The sequence below is a fragment of the Nanorana parkeri genome, unplaced genomic scaffold (assembly GCF_000935625.1).
Source record: "Nanorana parkeri isolate BGI_ZX_2015 unplaced genomic scaffold, ASM93562v1 scaffold201, whole genome shotgun sequence".
Classification (NCBI taxonomy): Eukaryota; Metazoa; Chordata; class Amphibia; order Anura; family Dicroglossidae; genus Nanorana; species Nanorana parkeri.
In genome coordinates, this window is record NW_017306469.1 from 1,720,491 (window position 1) to 1,740,077 (window position 19,587).

Below are 19,587 nucleotides of genomic sequence, written 5' to 3' on the forward strand. Positions count from 1 at the left end.
ATATTCCACATTTTAGGCCTGAAAATTACTTAAAACCCACACACATTATATATTTTCGGAATGCCAAGACCCTATACAATATAATGGTGGTAGTTGCAAATTTTTATGTTGCGCAATATTAGCGCAACTCCTTATTAAACCCCAAAATTTAGTGATAAAATTAAATGCCCCAAAATACAACAACAAAATAAATTTTTTTTAAATGAAATATAAAAGATGAGGTTACAACGAGTAAAACGATACCCAACATGCCCAGTTTACAAATTGTGTGCGTCCGTGAAACGGCGAAAAACTGTAGTACCCCAAAAAGTCCACAGAAGACGCTTTAAAAGCCCCCACAGGTCATCAATTTAGAGATACCCCAAAATACTGGCCCTAGAATTATTGCTCTCACTCCGGCGTGCGCGGCGATACCCAATATTTTTTTCCCTTCCCCCAATGTTAGTGCCTCTTCATCCGATCATCATCTTCCTTACTGTCATTTTCAGATGTTCCTCCAGCGCTGGTACGGGTCTCCGATCCAGTGCTGACTCCTCTGACGTCCCACGGAGTCTGTGCGGGTGCACGCACCCATAGACTTACCTTATTGTCTCTTCTCATCTCCCGGCCAAACATCTGAAGTGCGCATGCGCCCGCCCCAAGATCATTTGCGGCCGCCCCAGACTCTTCAGATGGGAGCGCACAGAAAAGACACAGGTAAGTTTAAACATGTTTCAAAAGGTTTTGGTTTTTTTAAAGTTTTTGCATACATCTACTGCTTGCTAACAGTAGATATATGCAAAAAAAAAAACGTGAGGGTTTAATAACCCTTTAATTATACACTTCTTGAAAAATTGTGTGCCTTCATTACTAGAATCTCTATACATATCTATATTGATTCTTGCTATAAAGTGGAGGTAAAGGAAAATTAAAAAAAAAAAAAAAATTCCAATAGGTAGGCTTTTTATGGCAGATCTGTGTCAGTCTGTTCTGCCATAAAAGCTTCTGCAATTCTGCTTTTTTTTGTTTTGTTTTTTTTTAATATTTAATTTTTTTTTCTATTTCTGACCCAGCATGTCGGAATGAAGTAACCCCGTGCGCACGAGTTGCTTAATGCCGAACAGTCAAGGGGCTTAAGATGCTGCACCTGGAAAAGAACCGAGCCGAAGATGGAATTACCGCAAAGGGAGGATCTCAGCCCTGGATGGGAACAGTTTGGTAGGTAAGTCGGTCACTTTACTGCGGCTTTAATGGGAGAATGAGGCCTCTTAGAATGTGTACACCTACCAAGCCCATCTAAATTATTCTTCACCTACAAGACCACTGCTGACTGTTTCTGCCAACTGAATGAAGTGAGTATATTTCTTTATAACCGGTTACCAATGCATGTCTCTAGTATACAGGACTTTCACCCCCTTACTGCTTTCCAAATAGACACCACTTTGTGAACCATGCCAAACCCCTCTAATAGCTACATTGTGACTTTGATTACCACTGTGAATTGTGTTGCAGTGTGCTGCGCACAGTATTACATTTCGCTATACTCATGGATCTCCAACCCCAGCACTACATCTCTGTGGGATCTCACAGTTCATTTAAGGATACAAAAAAAAAAAAATGCTTTAGAAAGAAAACAAGAAAGGGAAATCTAAAATGTTGTGAAAGAAGAAGTGAATGTTCTCACTCAATGCAAACAATCAAGTGCACACCATCAACAGAGAGAATTCACATACTGAACTCGGCTATAGATTCAAAAGTTCATTCATTGCCCTAACACCTTCTGCTAATTGTTGTGTTCCAAAACCCCCTGAAACTTAACAGTGACATAAGCGATCAATTCAAAGAGCCACTCAAGCCAACAAAGTAATACTAATCGGTGATTTGCTTAGGCTCCACAGGAAATGTCACTATGCTAAAGTCAGAAGGGCCACTCAAATTACCCTTAGAAGTGTAGTTAACATTTATGTGTGATGATTAACGTGCACAAAGAGCCCGACTCATACAAAGAAAAAAGGAGAATGTGAAATACTTGTCTTTTGTGAAGAAAAAAAGGCAGCTGGGCTTTCTGGCAGCTGGTGACATGGTCAAAGCTAAGGTATGGTCCTTGACAATCACGAGGGCCACTAACTGGATGGCTTGCTCTGCATGAAAGTCCTTACTAAAGCTTTCAGAGACAATGGACAGTATGTAGGAGAAAATCTGGAGTTACATTTTGTTCACAAAACACTCCTTGTCCTATCTGACTAAACCTAAAAAGAGGAACTTTACCCATATCTTCAAAATAACAACATAACGCACCTTTAGAATTGTTTAGTAACGACAATCTACAAATACATACTTCTAGATAAATGCCGGAGGCTGAGCTCAATCACCTGACAGCCGACTCCTCCCCTGATCTGTCCCAGGAGGCTGAGCGGGGAGGTGTGGGAGGAGAGCTCAGTCCGGTCTCCAGTGACCGAAATTATTGCTGTCTCCGCCCCCACACCCCTGATCTGTCCCAGGAGGCTGAGCGGGGAGGTGTGGGAGGAGAGCTCAGTCCGGTCTCCAGTGACCGCAATTATTGCTGTCTCCGCCCCCACACCGCCACACCCCTGATCTGTCCCAGGAGGCTGAGCGGGGAGGTGTGGGAGGAGAGCTCAGTCCGGTCTCCAGTGACCGCAATTATTGCTGTCAACGCCCCCACACCGCCACTCCCCTCATCTGTCCCAGGAGGCTGAGCAGGGAGGTGTGGGAGGAGAGCTCAGTCCGGTCTCCAGTGACCGCAATTATTGCTGTCTCCGCCCCCACACCGCCACTCCCCTGATCTGTCCCAGGAAGCTGAGCAGGAAGGTGTGGTAGGAGAGCTGTGCCCGACCTGCAGTGATGGCAATGATTGCTGTCTCCGCCCCCACACCACCACTCCCCTGATCTGTCCCAAGAGGCTGAGAGGGAAGGTGTGGTAGGAGAGCTCAGCCCGGCCTCCGGTGATGGCAATGATTGCCGTCTCCGCCCCCACACCACCACTCCCCTGATCTGTCCCAAGAGGCTGAGCGGGGAGGTGTGGGAGGAGCTCAGTCCGGTCTCCAGTGACCGCAATTATTGCTGTCTCCGCCCCCACACTGCCGCTCTCCTGATCTGTCACAGGAGATTGAGCAGGGCACTGCGGCCTCTTGTGACACGCCAGCTGCTCACATCACTCGCCTCCCCCGCACCGCTCAACCTCCTGTGACAGTTTCTCTCCTCCCTGCGTCAGGGGGAATACAGACCAGGGCCCAGCGGGGAGGAAAGAAAGTACGGATGCACTGCTATTTTGGCCGAAAGATGGCACTTTCCCATCATCCCATATAAACCCCACATATTGCAGCTTACCAGTCCTGTCCTAGGGTGACAACGCTCACTCAATGCTGCTCCTAAGATACAGTACAGTGTCACCATAGGACAGGAAGTTAAGACAACAGAACACATCCCCTCATCTTTATATCATAAGGGAAGGAGTTCCGTGGTACATAGCAAGAACCAAAACTATTACTAACTGATAACAGTAAGCAGAAGGGAAGAGCACAGGAAGTTATTAACTTACTTTAGATTTCTGGTAGGATCAAGATATAATTTTTAATATATTGAATATATTATTTTCAAAAAAACCGACGTAATATTTTATTCAACAGACCAAAAAGGATCACTTTACAGAAATGAATGGTTTCGGTTTACGTATAAAGGGTAATTTGGGGAAAAAAAGAAAAATTGTTAACCCTTGCCGTGGGCCAGCACAGCAAGGGTTAAAAGGAGAACTATGAGGTGAGTGATTTCCACTCATCCTCATAGTTGGAGCCGACCTGTGACAAAGAAGCTGTCGCAGGTCGGCTCTATCGATCGATCCCCTTCCCCTCTCCGATCCTCCACCGCTGAGTGGTTGAGCAACGAACAGGGAGGGGGCAGGCACAGCTGACTCTACCTCTAGATAGGCAGAACCAGCTGTCACTCATGCAACTGGGTGGATCTCGACAGTAATGTCGGGATCTGTCCTGGCTGCGGCGCTCACAGTATATCGCAAGCAATAGCCTGCGATATACTGAGTTTTGGGTCACGGGAGGAGGCTAGTATATGTCCTCCCGTGACCCTGAAGAGAACTATGGGGAAAAAGACTTACCCCATAGTTCTCTTTTAACTGCTTGTTTTTGCCTAGGGCCAAAAAAAAAAGTTATATTCTTTCGAACCTCTGAGCCCCCAGCCTGTCACTTCCCCAGCTAAAGCAATGGTATGTCCATCAGCGTCCTCACATCCTATACACTGTGTATAGAACGTGATGACTCGGGGACATTAGACCACTGCAGTGGAGGGGGACCGATCTAAAAGGTGCCCATACACCTTACAATTATCTGCAGATTTTCTGTGGTCAGATGGAAAAGCTGCAACAGATTGGCCCAGGTGGAGATTACTCCATCCACACAGTGTAACGTAGATGGAGGAAAAAGGCCTGGTTCACCCCTGGGTGTTTTTGCAGCGCGTTCCTACGCTCTGTAAAACGCTCAACATGTGAAAACCAATGTATGCCTATGGCCATGGTTCCCACCTGGGCGTTTTACAGCGCGCTGGAATGCGCTGCAAAACGCCCTAAGGCCCAAAGAAGTACAGGAGCTTCTTTGGGGCATATTTGCTGCGTGTATCCATTAGGTTACAGCTGGATAGCCCTCGGAAACGTATTCGGTACGCCAGCCTTAGTGCAGGAGCGTACGGATCAGGTCAGCACAGAAAACGGACGTCATGTGAACAGGCCCTAAGTGTATGGCCAGCTTAAGAGCCAGCTGGCTCAGAACATCAGGTGGGAACAACATTTAATTTGACCCTAGGCAAAAACGAGCAGTTAACCCTTGCAGTGCGGGGGTAGCCAAGCTGCAAAAGTTAGAAGAAAAAAAACACGAAATACCTGGAGTTCTTTCTTAAAAGCTTCAAAAATGAAATTGTTTATAATAATAAAAAAAAAACCTGCAGAAAAGCAGTACGCTGCCTACTCTGGCCTTCATGCCTCAAAGTGTCCTGTAACAGTTGTGCTCCAAGGAGCTCTTTGCAATGCTTATGATTCAAATTATCCCATAGTACGGGATTCAGAATGTTGGCCTGCACTTCAAAATAGAAAAAAAAAAGATACATTTTAAAATTGGTTGTGAAAAATATTAAAGAAAAACAAATTTGATTTAAAAAATAAATAAAGTGACTGAATAGGCCACAAAATAGAAGCGTTCTGGCTCAGATCACCATTTTGAGAAGAGGTTTAATAAATGGAATGCAGCAAGCTTCATCCCCCAAATTCCTAAACAAATGTGGTGGACGGAAGAATGGCAATGAAGCAGATATTTGCAAGACTCCAAATTGCTGCATATTTATTAGCTGATAAGTGAATACAGAAAGGACGGCTGAAACTGCTCATGGAAACCAAGCTCAGGCACGCTGCTTCAAATTCACAGAAACAAAGGGCTTCTTCCCACCAAACGCAGTCCAGATCCGCATGAGTTTCTGCACACGCAGTGCAGTGTGTTTTTGACACGTTTTTTTGCCGCGGTCCGGTCCGTTTTTGTAAAAAAAAAAATCCTTCTGTAACTGCTCTGCTCCTGGAACGCGCTTGGTGTCACCCCACCAAGCATAAAAGCTGTTTAACTAGAGTCACTGAGGGGAATTCATCAAGCTGGAGCAGACAAAATCTGGAGCAGCTGTGCATAGCAACCAATCAGCTTCTCTCTTTTATTTTCAAACATTAACTGAACAAACTGAAGAGAAGCTGATTGGTTACCCTGGGAAACTGCTCCAGATTCTGTCTGCTCCAGTTTTGATAAATAACACCCCACCCACCCCACTGTATGACTTTGAAGAACTCCAGGCAATCGGAAAATGAACCCTTGCAGTGAGGCAACCCCCACACTGCAATTGTTACCTACTCGTTTTGGTCTAGGGCAGTGGTTCTCAACCTGTGGGTCGCTGTGCAAGGTGAGAGTCCTCCTCAGCTCTCTCCTAGCGCAGCAGTGTCAGTTCTCCCGCCACGCCTCCAGTTGTCGCTGCAGCAGCCGCGTCATCCCTAAATTTTACCTTTGGGGGTCACCACAACTTGGGCAAATGTTACCAAGGGGTCCCGGCCTTAGAAAGGTTGAGAACCACTGGTCTAGGGGCTTAACCCCTTCATGAATGAGGCCTTTTTTTTTTCATTTTAGGCCTGAAAATTACTTAAAACCCCCCAACATTATATATTTTCTGAATGTCAAGACACTATAGAAAAAAAAAGGTGGTAGTTGCAAATTTTTATGTTGCGCAATATTAGCGCAACTCCTTATTAAACCCCCAAAATTTAGTGACAAATTTAGTTAAATGCCCCAAAACACAACACACTACCCATTGTTATAATGAAATATAAAAGATGAGGTTACAGCGAGTAAAACGATACCCAACATGCCCAGTTAACAAATTGTGTGCGTCCGTGAAACGGCGAAAAACTGCCGTACCCCAAAAATCCATAGAAGACACTTTAAAAGCCCCCACAGGTCATCAATTTAGAGATACCCCAAAATACTGGCCCTAGAATTATTGCTCTCACTCCGGCGTGCGCGGCGATACCCAACATGTGTAGCACGTTCGTCGTAGCACGTATTTACGTGGGGGCGGGGGACTTTAAAAACATTTTATTTTAAAAACTGTTTTTTTTTTTACTTTACTTTGACTGCTACGGAATCGATGAACGAAGGTGTCTTCGGGACACAGAAGCGATCTGGCGACAGGTAACAGAAGAATCGCTTCTGCTGTAAAGCCGAGAGTCTGCTTTACAAGTTTAAACAGAGTCCCGATGCTGGCGACGTCAGTCATGAAGGGGTTAGATATAAAGATACACTCGCCTGACTTTTGTCTCTCACAATCCCCACACGCACTCTGGCAGTGGAATGTCCCTCAGATTTCTCACACCTAATGCAGTTGCATTAGACGTTCACAGATCCTTAAGACCACTGGAGAAGAGGTTTCGGGGGGCTGTTCTAGCAGCCAGGCAGGGTTGAGGATCAGGTCAGTATATTTTCCTTATTTTAGCATTACGGGCAGTCCCCGAATTACATACATCCGACTCGTACTTACAAACGGAGGCTATTACTGTACAGCAGGGGTAGTTGTAATGCTATCGCGCTCGTGGCAACAAGGAGTGCCCGCCTGTTTGGGTCTGGATCGTAGTACTGTACATACATTACAGGAAGTTGGCTCTTATTAGCTGTGCAGACGGAAGGTGCCCTCCTCTTCTTCCGGGTCACTGAGCTTTTTTACTGCTGTCTGTAGCCTTATTAGAAAGATTTAGTCTCACTTCCTGTCCTTGAGACAACAGGAAGTGAGAGGAAAACCTACCCCTAGGAAGGGAAATTCACTCCTGTAAGGGTTGTCATGGGAAAAAGGAGTCTCCACTGAAGCTTCATCACCAATCCTTGTTTCCAATTTTCAAAATCCAATTGTCACAGGGACAGAAAGTGAGGTGAAATCTTCTGAACAGGAGCACACACAGCAAAACAAATGTTAAGGGCCTGTTCACATGATATCAGGTCCTGATCAGGTGCTGATCTGCAGACTGATGCAGTGCGTTTTTGCCACGTTTTTTAAGCGTTCCAGAAGAAAAAAAACATTTTTGCTGAAGTGGGGCTGTTAGTATGTTAGCTGCAGTGCAGTGCGTTTTTGATGCGTTTTGGACGCATTTGCGTTTCCTGACCGTTTCCGGACCTGACAAAATGTGACATGCAGTAATTTTTCTGTCGTAAGCTGAACGAACTGCGCACGTGAGAACTGGAGCCCATAAAACACATAGGGATACATTGGGGTGCATTTTGAGTGCAGCAGCGTACGGAGCCGGTCAGCACACAAAACGGACGTCGTGTCAACAGGCCCTAAAGGCGGTTAACCCTTCCCTATGCTATCCAAAACTAAAAAAAAATGTTTTTTGGGGCTGGAGTTACACTTAAAAAAAAAAAAAATGCACCTGTTTCAACTTACATACACATTCAACTCAAGAACAAAGCTACAGTCCTTATCTTGTTCGTAACCTGGGGACTGCCTGTACTGTGCTGGGGTTGCCCCACTGCAAGGGATAATCTTTTGCTTGCCTAACATTTTAATTTAAGGATACTGCAACTCGGATTTCTTCAGTGCAATGCAGTCTTGCCACAGCAATCCTCCATGTGCAGAATGGTCTCAAACACCCAGAAAATGTGTTGATTTCAAAAGCCAGATTGCATTAGAAAGAGGAAGAGTGCACAATGCAGGGTCACGTCAGAACCTTTCACCAGGTTTGTCTAGAAGTAGAATCCTTTCCAATGAATATAGAACAATATTTCGCATGAGGAACGAGAGAATTCAGTACTTACCAGAAGCTGTGTCCACACTTCGTCATGTAGGCTTCCTCGATCATATCGAAACAAATCGGACTGGAAGACAAAACAGATGTTAAGATTTTACTTTTCCAGAACAATTTAATGACAAATGGAAGAAAAATATTTCAGCCCCGTTATTAATAAAAAGATTTAGCCCTCACACACCTAAGCGACATCAAATAGGCATGTTTTTTTAAGCACCTTTTTGCATTTTTTTTAAAATGCGCTTTTAAAATCACCCGAACTTTCACATTGATGTGAATGGGCAAACGAGCTGAAAAGGCGCATAAAAATAAGCAAAAATACAGTAAACGCATGTTTTTGAGTGTTTCCTTTGAGGTCTATGATATTGCTGCAACTAATGATTATTTTCATAATCGATCATTTGGGCGATTATTTTTTTTTAAAATAAGACAAAAAATATATATCTATATATACACACCATTCTTAACAGGAGAACTAAGGGGTCAGGGCTTTTCCCCATAGTTCTCCGAAGGGCAACGGGAGGACACAAACTAGCGTCCTCCCGTTACCCAAAGCTCAGTATACCGCAAGCTGCAGCTCGCGGTATACTGAGACGCCGCAGCCGAAACGGATCCCGACAATTATGTCTGGATCCGCCCAGCTGCGTGAGTGACAGCTGGCTCTGCCTATCTAGAGGCAGAGCCAGCTGTACCCGCCCCCTCCCCCGTTCGTTCCGCCAGTCAGCGCTGGAGGATCAGAGCGGGGAGGGGGGAATCCAGTCCCTCACGGTTCTCTGCCGTAACGGGATCGAGAAGTGAGCGAGCGACGGTATGTGTTCCCTCACTTCCCGATCTACTGAGCCGACCTGTGACAGTCTCATTGTCACACGTCGGCCAGAACTATGAGGTGAGTGAAAAGCACTCACCTCATAGTTCTCCTTTAAGTTACAATAAAAACAAAACAAATGCCATGTTACAAGGTTTATTTCAGAATAAAACTGCATGCACATTTTTGTTTTTGCAATCAAGCTGCACTGGAATGCACAACATTGCGGTACCATGCATTCCAGTGCAGGCCATTTGGGGCGCGTTTGGGGTGCCATTGAAACGAATGACACTGCAACGCACCTCCTGCAGCAGAATTTGGCTGGCTAAGACCAAAAATTACTTTTCCCACCTTTTATAAAAAAATATACATATTTTTAAACAATTGTATTGTTAGCACACGATGGCACTTGAACAGCTTCAGCCAGGAATGAGAGCCGTAAGTGGCAAGACTCTGCAGATGGGAGCTGAATGTAAATACAGCAGGTAGTGGGCTGGTTCAATACCCAGCCTGCTATTGGCCATTTCAAATTGCCAATAACAGGCTGGCTATTGCACCCGCCCACTGCTTGCTGTGCCCTCCTCTCAATATAGAGGAGAGAGCTAGGGGATGCAACCAAATAATTAATGAAAATAGTTGACAACTATTCTCAGTCAATTAGTTGGCCGAGGCCCTACTCTATGGCGCCAAGAATTGCAGAATCTGCCAAAAAGACGCTTGTGTACTTTTTCCAGGGACAGGCATTTTGCTACAAGTGACATAACGCTTAGATTTGAACATGGCCATAGTTTTATTAGCTTTTTTGGTGGGCAGAAAAAGCGCTACAAAATGCTTAGTGTGAATGAGGGCCAATAGTGACATCTCCTAGCTAATAGTCTGGCTCAGCTCTTCAGGCTAATGAGTGAGTATGTTGTTCTGTTATGACCTCCAGTGATATTGACTGGTTGCTTGTTGACCTCCCCAATAATTTAGATTGGAATTGTGGAGAAACCCAGCCCGATCTCAGAACCAGTGGGCACATTTTAAAGTGGAACTTGAGCCTGACTTTAAAAAAAACTTGTGTGCAGGAAGGATTTTCATTAGAAAAGAGACATACTATCTCGCTCTTCTACAAGAACAAAGGTTTCTTACCTTCCTCTGTGCAAGATGATTTAGAAAGTACACATCTCAGTGCCGGGATGAATGAGCACTCGTGTACATGTAGGAGTGATCATTGAATGGTTTAGTTGTTTGAATTTGTTCCAATGTCCAATATCACTGAGCGCTCATTCACACGGGTGAATAGAGAAGAACAGGTTGCTGCGTATAAAATCACACGCAGCACCTGTCCTTCCCGATACGGCCGTGCACGCAGCAAGGATCTGTACCGGCCGGCCGTTGCCCGTATGAATAAGGGCTAAGCATTAACGCTAAGCACAATTTTCCCTCCTCACGTATGTGAACATTTTCCCCAGTTAATGCAGTATGAAGAAAGGGCACACATACTGGTAATGACAGAGACAGGAAGTCCACATTGAACAGCTATGGTAGCCAGAACATACGGAAGCTTGCCATTATTCTATTTGGCCATGAACTGAGGAATCAGAATGAGGGAGGTTTCTCTTTACACTATCTGATCGGCACTTTCATTACAGAATACTGGGAGGAGACCTGCATCCAATGTAAGAGGGAAATCTCACCATTGCGTTCTCCAAAAAGCTACCTCTTGAACCAACCCACCACTGCCATCAAACACTAGAGAATCAGTTGTGGGTGGTGATGGCATTTCACCCGAACTGCCCAGCCGAATCCCTGTCTCTCCCATCACAGAAGTGCGTCTCCTCCTCCACTACACAGAAGGAATGTTCCTCATGTCTATACACTTGTATAGAGTGTGATGACATAAGGATTCTTAGACCACTGCAGAGGAGGGGGGAGAGAGGCTCTAGGGACCGGTCTAAGAACATGCCGGTGTTCTATCAAAGTTTGTGACTGCGTTAGAATGTGTGATCGGTCACGTGGTCACACATTTTAACGTAATCCCCCCCAGGTTTTTCGGCTGTGGGATATGTAATGCTTCATATGTATTTGTATCATTTTTCCATTTGCATGCAGATGAAGCTGACCAGCAAAATTCACAGTGACAGAGGTTGGAAGAAACAATGAAACAGCCAGAGAGACTTGTAAAGTTGCATAAAATGAAACCATGAGAATGGTGTAGTGAGCGAGTGTTGGAAATTTAGCATTACGTTTGCCAATGAAGGAAAAAAAACAAACACTCGTCTGACTACTATCATTACACATGATAACCACACACTGTGATCAAGATAAAATAGGATTTTTGTACTTCCCACAATAGGATTGGAAACTGGCCCACACAACTGTAGACCAGTCCAGGATAACCCCCCTACCTGCATGCCTCAGTTGTGAAGCAAAATCAGCACCAAACGCATGATCATAAACACAGTTCTTGCACCCCAAGAACTGAGCTTGGAGCGGTGGCTGCTTTACAACACACACAGGGACCATGGGGAACAACAGTAGACCCCCTCCCGAAGGAAGGACAGTGTCAGCACCAATTCAGAGATGATTTGAGGATCTATAGCCGAGTGATACACAAATAAGATACATTGCTGTTAATAGTTAAAGAACTTCAATGCATTTTTGAGATTTAACTCCCGAGTTTAGTGTCTATAAGGCGAGATACACACTCTTGCAGTGTGTTACCATAACGAATGGCAGTCACGTTGCTGTAAGGTAGTCCCTACATATTTAATAGGAAGCAACATACCTGCACCTTTTCCCCAGCACACCACAATACAGAGATGCTTCACATTGGTGAGTTATGGCGTCCTAAAATGCAGGGCTGTTTTAGTGTACTGGGGATGCGTGTTAATCTGCATGATTAACCACTTGCTGACCGGGGTATTAAACCCCCTTCCAGGCCAGGCCATTTTTCAGTATTCAGCGCTGCAGTACTTTGACATTTATTCCGTCATACAACGCTGTAATTAAATTTATACAATTTTTTGGGGGACAGATAAAGATTTATTTTGGTAATATTTAATCACCACGGTAGGATTTTATTTTTTACTATATGAAATAAGAAAATTTTGAAAAAAAATGTTTCCCTACTGTATGTTATAAAACATTTTATCAGCACCCACATTTTTGGTAAAATATTAAAAAACGGGGTCATGCTCCCTTCTTGCTATAATTGCGTGCGCCCACAAAAATCGCTAAAAAAACTACCATGTCTAACATTGCACATAGGCGACGCTTTAAAAGCTTTTACCGTTCATCAGTTTAGTGTCATCAGTGATTGATGGGCCGAGAATTATTGCTCTCACTGCAACGTTCGCGCCGATATGATGCGTAATGGTTGTCTTTGCAAGTAGGCACGCCCAACACGTATTTCCGTTTAAGTGCGTGCACGCGGGGGACTTAAAACTTTTTTTGTTGTTTTGTTAATGTGGGAATTACATTTTTTTTTTTGTACTTAACTTGATTGATGACAGGTCCTCTTTATAGGGAGACATCAGGGGTCTCTAAAACCCCTGTCACCTAGGGACCCCCAAAGAAGCTGATGAAGCAGAGATCTACTTCACCAGCTTCTTCTCTGGCTCTCAGCCAGATAAATGACAGCTAAAAGGCGGAAGTGATGTAATATACATCACCTCCGCCTTTAGAGAGAGGAGGAGAGATCAGCAGTGGGGAAATGCTGATCTCTCCTCCTCCTCAGTGCGGGCAGTCGCTGTGCCAGTCCCAAGCTTACAGGAGGGACAGCGGAGCCTGGGACAACCAGCAGTGAGCACGGCAGCAGAGGGGGGGAGGATCTGCATTGCACGGTCATACAAGCGATTAGCCAGCTGTAGATCTGTCCAAAAGCTTGTATATAACAGCCAGTAACGGAACAGCTGTTTAGACTCCCAGCGGGGTCCTTATTGTGCATTCCCGTTGTGATGTGCGGGGTCCTTTGTGCGTACCTGTGCCTTTAAGGGAGGTTGGGCTTCCTCTGACAAACCTGCACACAATTTAATATCTTGCCCCATGTGCTCCAAGATGGAGACTCTCATAGATTAGTTAGGATCGCACTATATAGAGGTGCCTTGACGTGGCTGTGCGGCTTTCACATTTTCTGCAGAAGACGTGTATCAAAACCTCTGCTTTTAACCTTAGTGGTTCGACAGGCTTTTTGCACGCTGGCTGGCGAGTGTGCCTGGAAACTTAATGCCATTCCCGCTAGGGGGCTCGCCCAACCAGAAAGTAGATCACGTAAATGTACATCCACCTGCCGGGAAGTATCCGCCATACACCCATTTAGAGCTGCAGCTAACGATTATTTTCAAAATCGACTACACCCATTGTAAAATTACAGGCGGACACTTACGGGCGGGTGGACCTACATTTACGTGACTTACTTTCTGCTTGCGCGCCCCCCCCCCAAGCGGGCGTGCGCAAGCAGGACCACACCGGAAATCTAAACAGCCGTTACCAGTTGTTATATACAAGCTTTTGGTCGGCTCTAAAAAAAAGGTAATAAATCTATGTTACAGAGGGTAAGAAACGACTGCGTTAATGCCAATGACAGACTGCAGTGTATAAGTCATTGTTATTTTGTCCATAGCTCTGGGCATTATCTTACAAGTACATGTTCACAGGTTTATAAAACGTATCTTTTATTTTTTCCCCCCCCCACACAAAACCTTTATTTTACAACAAAATAGTGGATACATAATAAACTTTAAACATTATTAGTACTATGTTACAAAAGCACTTTAACCAGTTGACATCCGCGGTGTTAAACCCCCTTCCCATCCAGGCCATTTTTCAGTATTCAGCGCTGCGGTACTTTAACTGACATTTATTCCGTCATGCAGCGCTGTACTGAAATGAATTTTATACCCTTTTTTGGGGACAGATAGAGCTTTCTTTTGGTGGTATTTATTCACCACTGGGGGTTTTATTTTTTTACTATATTAAGGAAAAATTACCGAAAAACCCGCAGATGCTGCAGTGCCGTCCGTCCGTTTTTTTACTACGGGCGGACGGCAAGAGGTTAAGCTTACTGTGTTTAATAAGTCATGACCTGACATAACACAATTACCTTTGTAACATTACAGCGAGGGAATGCATTGAAGTCTCGTATATTGGGGGGAATGTAAATGTTCTACACAAAAGCATATCAAAGTTTAATAAGACACACATTCTTTTTGGAGCTAGCAGTAAGGGGGACCGATGTTGCATAACACATTTGATATGGCAATGATGTGATCTAGCTTTTGGAAGATAAATCATATATGACTAGCCATTAGAGTAGATTGCACAACTGAACCGAGTGTAATAACAGAAGATCCCAATAGAAAACCTTTATAACAGTAATCATTACTGGATTTCTGGAGCAAGAATAGTAAGTGGGAAGTGAAGATAACATTCTGTATTAACGTATTAACTGACAGAAAGGGAGATTTCAGAAACATAAAAAACAGGATTTTTGTCTTACCTGAGAAATCAGGTATAAAGATAAAGAGAATTCATCTTTACCTAAACAACAAACAGAATAGATGTTGTAGATGTTGTGCACTCACTGTTATTGAATCATGACAGTTACCTTTCAAAAAAATAACAGACTGTCAGAACGATTAAGAAACTTATAAAGATGTTAACATACCTGTTGGGGGGAGTGGGGGAGACCAATCTTTGATTCCGTGCAGAGTTATGGGAGCCACTGACATTTTGGGGTGTGTTGGGCAGCATGTCTCCTGCGCTGTGGATCCTCCTGCTGACCGCTAACTTTCTACAGTGCGTAGTGCTGACAGTTGCCGAGGGGTAATCTACAACATGCAGCAGAGGACACACTGACACACCAGATAGTGGTCGTGTACATAACTCTGCAAGAAAGCATAGAATGGACTATGCGCAAAAAACATTTTTCAGGCTGCTCACATAAAATGTTTGCAATAAGCACTCACTGAGGCTGCTCTTGCTATGCCCAATGCAATGTGTATTTGTCAGTAACAGTGATGTGTTTTGTTTTTTAGAAAAAAAAAAAATCTCAGCTACTTCTGGACAGCCCTCACTTCCCTCTCCTTGCAACCTGGTGCTGGTCCACCATGGTATCTAGCTGCTGCCTGTGAAGTCTCCATTACTCTGCGAGTGAAAACTGCATTGCACCTTGCTCTGCCGATAAAACTTCATGAAACATCACTTGTAACATTTCAATAAAGTTATCGCAATAAAAAAAAAAGTGATGCACCAGGAGAGGCACGTTCAGCACAGCTTGCTGGTGTGAACAAATCCTTACTGTGATCCCACAATGCATCACATTCTGTGAATGAAGGAGGAACAAAATCAAACTGTTATTAATTGGGGCTTTGCAGGTGTCCAAAACGTCAGACATTAGTGATCAAATTAAAATCCAATTAATTAAATGACTTGCATAAAAACCTTAAAAATGGGGTCACAGACAGAAAAAAAAAAATTTATTTCGTGATCCAAAAACCAGTACATTAATGCAACTATAAAGTACCTCTTGGACCCAACAATAAAAAAAAAATAATAATATTGATAGAATATCACAAATATACTAGGGCTGGTAATGATTAAAATGTTCGTGTTTGATTAATCGAAATTTTTTTTTAAATCAATTATAACGCACATACAGATTCAACTACATTGGCCTATACACACATACAGCACAGCAATGAAGTAATACAATAAACTAGGATCACACTATTCCAGCACGTTATCAACCAGTTGACATCCGCGGTGTTAAACCCCCTTCCCATCCAGGCCATTTTTCAGACATGCAACATATTCCACATGCATATAGTTATCGTAGACTCATGTATGTTGGTCCAGTCTTCAATTTATCCTGTTACAATGACCCCTGGAAGTGGGTGGGATATATTGGGCAGCAAATATAAAATGTTGTCTCTGAAGTGGATGTGGAAAAAATGAAAAAGAACGGGCAAGCGCAAGGATTTGAGTGACTTTGACAAGGGCCAAATAGTGATGGCTAAATGAATGGGTCTGAGCAGCTCCAAAACTGCAGGTCTTGTGGTAGGTTCCCGGTCTGCAGTGGTCAGGACCTACCAAAGGAAAACCAGTGAACCGGCAACAGGGCCATGGGCAGTCAAAGCTCACTGATGCATGTGGGTTGCGAAGGTCTTAGAACCGCATGGCCGGGGAGGCAAAGCTAGAAAACAAGATGGACTAAAAAGTAGTTGACTGCATGTTATAAAACTTGAAGTCCAACAAGAACCAGACAACCAAAATTGATCTGAATTTGCTTCAGGATCATGAACTCAGCGGTGACTGGACATGTAGTTGCAATGTAGCTTACATGACGTGGAATGTTTTAAGGTTGCCATACACATATGATACAGAAAACTTCATATTGAGATGACCAGAACAGTTCAGAGTCTGATGTGTCCAGAATCATAAAATCTCCAAATGGATGGCCAGCTTTAGATAAAAAGGGCTGCCCAGCTATAGTAGATCTCCATGCCTTGAGCCCTGTGGTTCCCCTAAGAGCCCATTCACACCACATCCAGATCATCTCCAGACCAGACCAGATTGTTTCTGGACCCAAAAAGCATCCTAATGTATCCCTATGCTATTTCTGGCCTCTATTCACACCAGCGCAGTCCATTCCAGACCAGAAAAATACTGCAGATCTAATTTTGTCTGGTCTGAAATGCAGTGGAACACATCACAAACGCACCTGAAAGCCCATTTTAAGCTAAAAAAAAGCCCTCCGAAACATTGCTAAAAGTCAATGTAAAATTGTGGTAAAAATGCAGCAAAAGGCAATGCGTTCCAGATCTGGTACAGGACAATGGTGTGAACCTGACTTGGCGCTATAGAGGTGCAGGTAGCTTAAAATGAGCTTTCGGGTGCAGTCCAGTGCGTTTCCATACGTTCCAGACCAGAGAAATTAAGACAAGCAGTATTTTTTTTTTTTGTCTGGACCAGAACAGACTGCGATGGTGTGAACAGAGCCCAGAAATACCGTTGGGATAAATTGGGATGCTTTTTGGGTCTGGGAACAAACTGTTCTGGACATGGTGTGAACAAGCCCTTAGGTTTTTATTGTTGTATGTTACCCTAATAGACAAAAACACATATTTCTAGCAGAGGGAGGAAAAGCTTGAACCTAAGTTTTTTTTCTGCTCTCCGAGCCCTCCTGTTCTGGTGACAACTGTTCCTCTAATTCTGGTTCTGGTGTCAGAGCGGCAGGAAGTGAGGGATAACCTCCTCAATGTTGTCACAAAGCGAAATAATATGATAATGTTAGCTCCTCCCAACTCTACACAAAGCTAAAAAAGAAGCATTTGGCTTTAAATCATTGTAAAGGTGATGCATAGCAGGTGCATAAATGCTCCAAATGTCCTAATGGGAAGATCCACATTCGATGAGCAACAAACGGGCCAGAAATTCCCATAGGGAGGCTGGAGCCAACATTTACTTTTGCAAATGTAGATCCACAAAATCAAAAAGGTTGTTTATTAACGCTATAAGGTATCAAAATTTGATTGAAGGCTGGCAGAGCATGCTGGCACCTACGGGTCCGTCATTATCATAAACACAACTTTCCTATATCTTTTATAGATTACCAAGGACTCAACAACAACTGACAAGGTGTGCTTGTACTGCCACAGCTGACAAAGTCATAAGTTCTCCAGAACCACTGCAGGTTCAGCAATCAGCAGCACCTTTAGCTGGGCCACAAATAGGCAAACAAGTTGGTCAGGGTTTGCTTTGCATTCCAGCTTTTGTGAAACTATAAGTCCCATGAGGCATTGCAAGTTTGACAGCCATGGGCATTACTCCCAGAGGCATAATGGGATTTGTAGTTCATCACAGATGGAGTGCCAAGAATGCCTACCCCAGCCTTAAGTCAGATCAAAAGGATTGTTTTAATGCCTCCTCATCCCAAACAGCATACACTTGCTTTTCCCTCACTTCCCGGCTGCTTCGGCATACACTTGCTTTTCCCTCACTTCTCGGCTACTTCGGCATACACTTGCTTTTCCCTCACTTCCCGGCTGCTTCGGCATACACTTGCTTTTCCCTCACTTCTCGGCTACTTCGGCATACACTTGCTTTTCCCTCACTTCTCGGCTGCTTCATCCACCAATGAGAGCCAGTGCAGTCACACAGGAAGTCCATAGTCCTGTAAATGCTGCCACTTGCAGCAAGTTTTCCTTTAACTTTCCAGCAGCTGATCGTGATGGAAGGTAAGTGATAGGAAGGCAAACATACATATCTGTAAAGAACAGATTCACTTAAAAGTAACATGCGGATCTTTCATAGTTACAGAATGAAGAATTTCAGAAAGCATTACAAATAAACTGGGACATGCAATTCAACAGCAGACGAATAACAAGTAGATGTGTTCCAAGATAGGAAAGGACAAGTGGTGACCTGCAAATGGAAGGACTTGCGCTTCCACAAAACAGAGGTATATCCAAAGCCAAACACCTAGGGCCTGTTCACATGGCCTTGTGTTATACGCACAATAACATGCATTGAACGCACACTATCACACAGCACACGTAGCACGTGGTAACTTTGAATGGCACTGCAACACACCTCCGAGCGGCTTTGCGTTGCACCACAGAGTACCGCATGTCGTGGTAGAGTCATTTAGTGCACGCACTCCTTTTTTCTCGCCGCAACGCACTGTTTCACCAGAAGTTAAATCTTGCCGATTCCCACAGGGGACCCAGTGCACTGCAGATTCCCACAGGGGACACAGTGCACTGCAGATTCCCACAGGGGACCCAGTGCACTGCAGATTCCCACAGGGGACCCAGTGCACAGGATAGAAAGTGTCTTGACAGATCTGAATGGGATCAGGTGCTATGTGAAATGACCGCCCTGAGGAATTCAACAAGACTTTTATGTTGTTGCAGATGTTTCTGTAATGTCATAAAGTGTAATCAATGTGACCTGCTTTTGATTCAGTCATGCCAGCAAGCTTTATCCACAGACACTTCCTTTCCTAGGGCAACAATGCTTCCAGAGTTTAGCTGCAGCATGGTCACTCTTTACTGTCTGCTCACTATAATCGGCCATGCCAATACACAGACACCACAGGAAAACCAGGATGTCCCACTGTTTTTTTAAGAAAAGTAAAATTATACAAAGTCTGCTTTTTTGCAAGCCAGCCCCTTCCTTAAAAACACAAATGGCTTTAAGGAAGAACTCCGGGCATATTAAATGTAAACCTTTGCAGTAGGGCTACCTCAACACTGCAAGGGTTAAGTGCTTGTTTTCTCTAGGGAGCTAAAATAACAAAGATAAACTCACCCGAACCTGGCTAGCTGCTAGACCCCCTATGCTCCAGTGATGGTGAATCCCTCTGCGTCCTTACGTCTAAGGCCTTGTTCACACCAAGCATGGAGCAGGTGCACAGCAGAGCAGTTACAGACCGGAGCAAAACTGCGTCCAATGTATTCCAATGGTGTTT

At 44.2% G+C, this 19,587-nt stretch overlaps 1 protein-coding gene across 1 annotated transcript in view; it reads right to left on the reverse strand.

The window, feature by feature from the left end:
• Nucleotides 1-19,587, reverse strand: part of RFWD2 (ring finger and WD repeat domain 2) — a 202,417-nt gene that overhangs the window by 179,180 nt on the left and 3,650 nt on the right. Inside the window, exon 2 of the mRNA XM_018555556.1 lies at nt 8,337-8,396. Within this exon, the coding sequence (XP_018411058.1) occupies nt 8,337-8,396 (60 nt within the window). The remainder of the gene's footprint in view (nt 1-8,336; nt 8,397-19,587) is intronic.